Source organism: Pseudoliparis swirei, chromosome 24 (genome assembly GCF_029220125.1).
Source record: "Pseudoliparis swirei isolate HS2019 ecotype Mariana Trench chromosome 24, NWPU_hadal_v1, whole genome shotgun sequence".
In the NCBI taxonomy this organism is placed as follows: Eukaryota; Metazoa; Chordata; class Actinopteri; order Perciformes; family Liparidae; genus Pseudoliparis; species Pseudoliparis swirei.
Window position 1 is genome coordinate 17,232,296 of NC_079411.1, and position 4,244 is coordinate 17,236,539.

General features: G+C 47.0%; 1 protein-coding gene across 1 annotated transcript; it reads right to left on the reverse strand.

Moving 5' to 3' along the window:
- Nucleotides 1–1,762: 1,762 nt before the first annotated feature.
- Nucleotides 1,763–3,487, reverse strand: LOC130189886 (endonuclease domain-containing 1 protein-like). The gene is made up of 4 exons (XM_056408879.1): nucleotides 3,482–3,487; nucleotides 3,071–3,391; nucleotides 2,201–2,589; nucleotides 1,763–2,012 (listed from the first exon to the last, which is right to left on the reverse strand). Exons 1-4 carry the CDS (start codon nucleotides 3,485–3,487, stop codon nucleotides 1,763–1,765), a joined length of 966 nt encoding a protein of 321 aa, XP_056264854.1.
- Nucleotides 3,488–4,244: the final 757 nt, after the last annotated feature.

Below are 4,244 nucleotides of genomic sequence, written 5' to 3' on the forward strand. Positions count from 1 at the left end.
TTGTCGGTATGAAGGTTGTTGATTGGTGGGTTGCGTTGGTTTGGGGTTCAGAAGTTGCCGGTATGAAGGTTGTTGATTGGTGGGTTGCGTTGGTTTGGGGTTCAGAAGTTGTCGGTATGAAGGTTGTTGATTGGTGGGTTGCGTTGGATTGGGGTTCAGAAGTTGCCGGTATGAAGGTTGTTGATTGGTGGGTTGCGTTGGTTTGGGGTTCAGAAGTTGTCGGTATGAAGGTCGTTGATTGGTGGGTTGCGTTGGTTTGGGGTTCAGAAGTTGTTGATATGAAGGTTGTTGATTGGTGGGTTGCGTTGGTTTGGGGTTCAGAAGTTGCCGGTATGAAGGTTGTTGATTGGTGGGTTGCGTTGGTTTGGGGTTCAGAAGTTGTCGGTATGAAGGTTGTTGATTGGTGGGTTGCGTTGGTTTGGGGTTCAGAAGTTGCCGGTATGAAGGTTGTTGATTGGTGGGTTGCGTTGGTTTGGGGTTCAGAAGTTGTCGGTATGAAGGTTGTAGATTGGTGGGTTGCGTTGGTTTGGGGTTCAGAAGTTGCCGGTATGAAGGTTGTTGATTGGTGGGTTGCGTTGGTTTGGGGTTCAGAAGTTGTCGGTATGAAGGTCGTTGGTTGGTTGGTTGCGTTGGTTTGGGGTTCAGAAGTTGTCGGTATGAAGGTCGTTGGTTGGTTGGTTGCGTTGGTTTGGGGTTCAGAAGTTGTCGGTATGAAGGTCGTTGATTGGTGGGTTGCGTTGGTTTGGGGTTCAGAAGTTGTCGGTATGAAGGTCGTTGATTGGTGGGTTGCGTTGGTTTGGGGTTCAGAAGTTGTCGGTATGAAGGTTGTTGATTGGTGGGTTGCGTTGGTTTGGGGTTCAGAAGTTGCCGGTATGAAGGTTGTTGATTGGTGGGTTGCGTTGGTTTGGGGTTCAGAAGTTGTCGGTATGAAGGTCGTTGGTTGGTTGGTTGCGTTGGTTTGGGGTTCAGAAGTTGTCGGTATGAAGGTCGTTGATTGGTGGGTTGCGTTGGTTTGGGGTTCAGAAGTTGTCGGTATGAAGGTCGTTGATTGGTGGGTTGCGTTGGTTTGGGGTTCAGAAGTTGTCGGTATGAAGGTTGTTGATTGGTGGGTTGCGTTGGTTTGGGGTTCAGAAGTTGCGGTATGAAGGTCGTTGATTGGTGGGTTGCGTTGGTTTGGGGTTCAGAAGTTGTCGGTATGAAGGTCGTTGATTGGTGGGTTGCGTTGGTTTGGGGTTCAGAAGTTGTCGGTATGAAGGTTGTTGATTGGTGGGTTGCGTTGGTTTGGGGTTCAGAAGTTGCCGGTATGAAGGTCGTTGATTGGTGGGTTGCGTTGGTTTGGGGTTCAGAAGTTGTCGGTATGAAGGTTGTTGATTGGTGGGTTGCGTTGGTTTGGGGTTCAGAAGTTGCCGGTATGAAGGTCGTTGATTGGTGGGTTGCGTTGGTTTGGGGTTCAGAAGTTGTCGGTATGAAGGTCGTTGGTTGGTTGGTTGCGTTGGTTTGGGGTTCAGAAGTTGTCGGTATGAAGGTCGTTGGTTGGTTGGTTGCGTTGGTTTGGGGTTCAGAAGTTGTCGGTATGAAGGTCGTTGATTGGTGGGTTGCGTTGGTTTGGGGTTCAGAAGTTGTTGGTATGAAGGTTGTTGGTTGGTTGGTTGTGGTGGTACCACCTCCCGCTGTTCCATCACCTTCCAAACCAGGACCACCTCCACCTCCACCACCACCTCCACCACCTCCACCTACACCACCACCACCACCACCTCCTTGGTTATTGTCCCCATCTTCTGAATCGTCTTTCTTTTTCGTAGTAGTTCTGGTTGTGGTTGTCGTAGTGGTCGTAGTAACTTGTGTCGTAGAAGCAGTTGTATATTTGGTGGTGTCTGTAAGGACTGTGGTTGTCAGTACAGCAGTAGTGGACGTGTCTGTTTGTATCGTGGTGCTTGAAGTGGGCGTAGCAGCAGTGGTGGTGGAAGGGGCAGATGTGGTTGAATCTGGCGGCGGGCATTTGCATTTTGGATCTGCATTGACTTCTGGGTAAAACTCAGCAACAGTTGCGGTGAGAGGACACGATGACCCGGGGAACGCCTCAAATCTCGAGTCCACCGAGCTCAGTTTGTGATGGAGATCAGCTAAAGTCTTTGTCTGCAGATATTTAGGTTCACGAACATATGGAACATTGTGGCCCCAGTGTGCACTAGCTAGCCACATGCTCCTCTTGTTACTGTAGCAGCAGAACGCCGACCACAACATGGAGGGTATATTAACCCGATCGCCCTTGAGCATCTTGTTCCTGCTGGGCTGCGCTCCAGTGACGACGTAGCCTTCAAGGACCTCATTGTTGTTGATGCAGTACTTGTTTATGACGCATCGGATGCAGGTCTCCATGTTTTTCCAGCTGCCGCCGTTGAACGTCTTTCCTTGTGGAACGATGTTTGTCATGGTGTACGTTGAGATCGTATCATTGTCATTAAATCCATAAGAAGATGGGAATAGATGCCCCCTGTCATAGCCCTGCCTGTTGTTCGTATAGTCATGGGTGTTGGCCTGGTGCTGGGGTTGTTCGTCCATCATGTTTCTTCCTTTTTCTCCGTCAAGCTGCAAACGTGAGAGGGCTCAGTGAGTGGAACTCATCTTCTAGCGTGAAAAAATCACCGTGAGTTATCTCTTTCCAGATTTTGAGGATTTCAAAGTAAGATTTATTTTTCATTACGAACATTTAAATGAAATTTAAAAAAGGGAAATAAACCATCATCACAGGGTCTGATTTTGTAGAGAAATCATAGCATTTGTAAATGAGGAAAACAATAGTAAGAAGTTATCTTTTATGATCAGTATAATAAAGTAAAAGGTGCAACGATTTCTGAAGACCAATTATTATTAATATACGAATAGTCAGTTGCCCTTTATGAATATAAGTACATCTACATGCAGATACTAGCATATTAAAGCTCGGATAACAACCAACACAGAGGGAGACATTACTCCCTTATCTCTTTACATATAGTTGTTTCCTCTGAATATCATACAGAGATTTACATTTAAGAATTGTATTTTCGGAGTAAAAAAACAAACATACCATTCTCCATATGGGGTTATTGGGTCTCTTTCCTCCTCCCCCTCTGTACTTGCATGCAGAAAACACTGGAATCTTGTTCTTGGTGTCGTAGAGCGTCACAAAGCGGCGCTCGTTCCTAAAAGTCTGACAAATGGTTTTGTACCGGCTCGGCTGCAGGATCCGGCCCTCCTCCAGGACGCCCGGGACCCGCGGCGGAGCGCCCGCCAGAAGAAACTGGTTGCAGTCCGACATCGAGCGTACCACCTCAGTCACAGTGGAAGTGACGGACAGGAAGAGGAAGGTGGCGAGGGGGAGGAGCTTCCATCTTTTTGGTGAAGTCCCCTGTGGGCAGAGGACAGAACAAAAGAATGTCAAATATTACTTTAAGCATCAGAGATTAAAAACAAATCTGATTACCCTCTTTGGGTTTACGCTCATGTGTAAGAAAACTGTTGAAGAACCACGGCTTGTTTGATTAAAAACCCTTAAACCCTGCCGACCGGACCGGCTGGGTCCACCACACCGTCCTGTTACACTGGTTGCGGGCACGAGGACCAGTGGCGGCTCGTCCATAGGGGGCGCTAGTGCGCCGCCCCTCTTAAAATTTGGAGATGAAAAAAAAAGAAGAACAAAAAAAAAATCATGTCAAAAAACATTATATGCCAAATCATTTAAATAGTAAATATACCGTGTTGACGCGCTAAATGTGTGTGGGAGACCGTAAGCCCCTGTCAACAACCACTTAAGTTAATGTGAAAAAATATAATATATCGCCATTATCACGGAGAGAAGCCCTTCCCTTTTCGAGGCGCTGGTCTAACGTGCGCGTACGGCATCGATACCACATTTCAGTCGTTTTGGCAATGACCGCTTCACATTGGCAGATGAAACTGAATCTTGGTGCGCATAAATGTGCGCACGCGATTGGATTATTCGGCAGATCAGAGACCCGTATGTTCCCTCAGCCCATAGAGCAGTGTTGCCAGGTCCGCGGTTTTCCTGCGGAATCGGGCCACTTTTGAAGTGTTGCGCGGGTTGAATTTTTTGTCCTTGGTTCGGGTAGACCTATTTTGCATGCAAATTACATGAATATCTTTCAATAGAAATCCATATTTTAAATGAAATAATTTATTCATACCCAAATCCTACCAAACTGACTCCAGATCAGCACGTACACACATTTTATTTATGATAA

What these genes read in the sequence shown, in the direction of transcription:
- LOC130189886 (XM_056408879.1), bottom strand. An exon ending in ATAACCCCATATGGAGAATG is followed by an intron (nt 2,590 to 3,070) that starts GTATGTTTGTTT and finishes TCACGTTTGCAG; the next exon opens with CTTGACGGAGAAAAAGGAAG. An exon ending in TACAGTAACAAGAGGAGCAT is followed by an intron (nt 2,013 to 2,200) that starts GTGGCTAGCTAG and finishes AAGTCAATGCAG; the next exon opens with ATCCAAAATGCAAATGCCCG.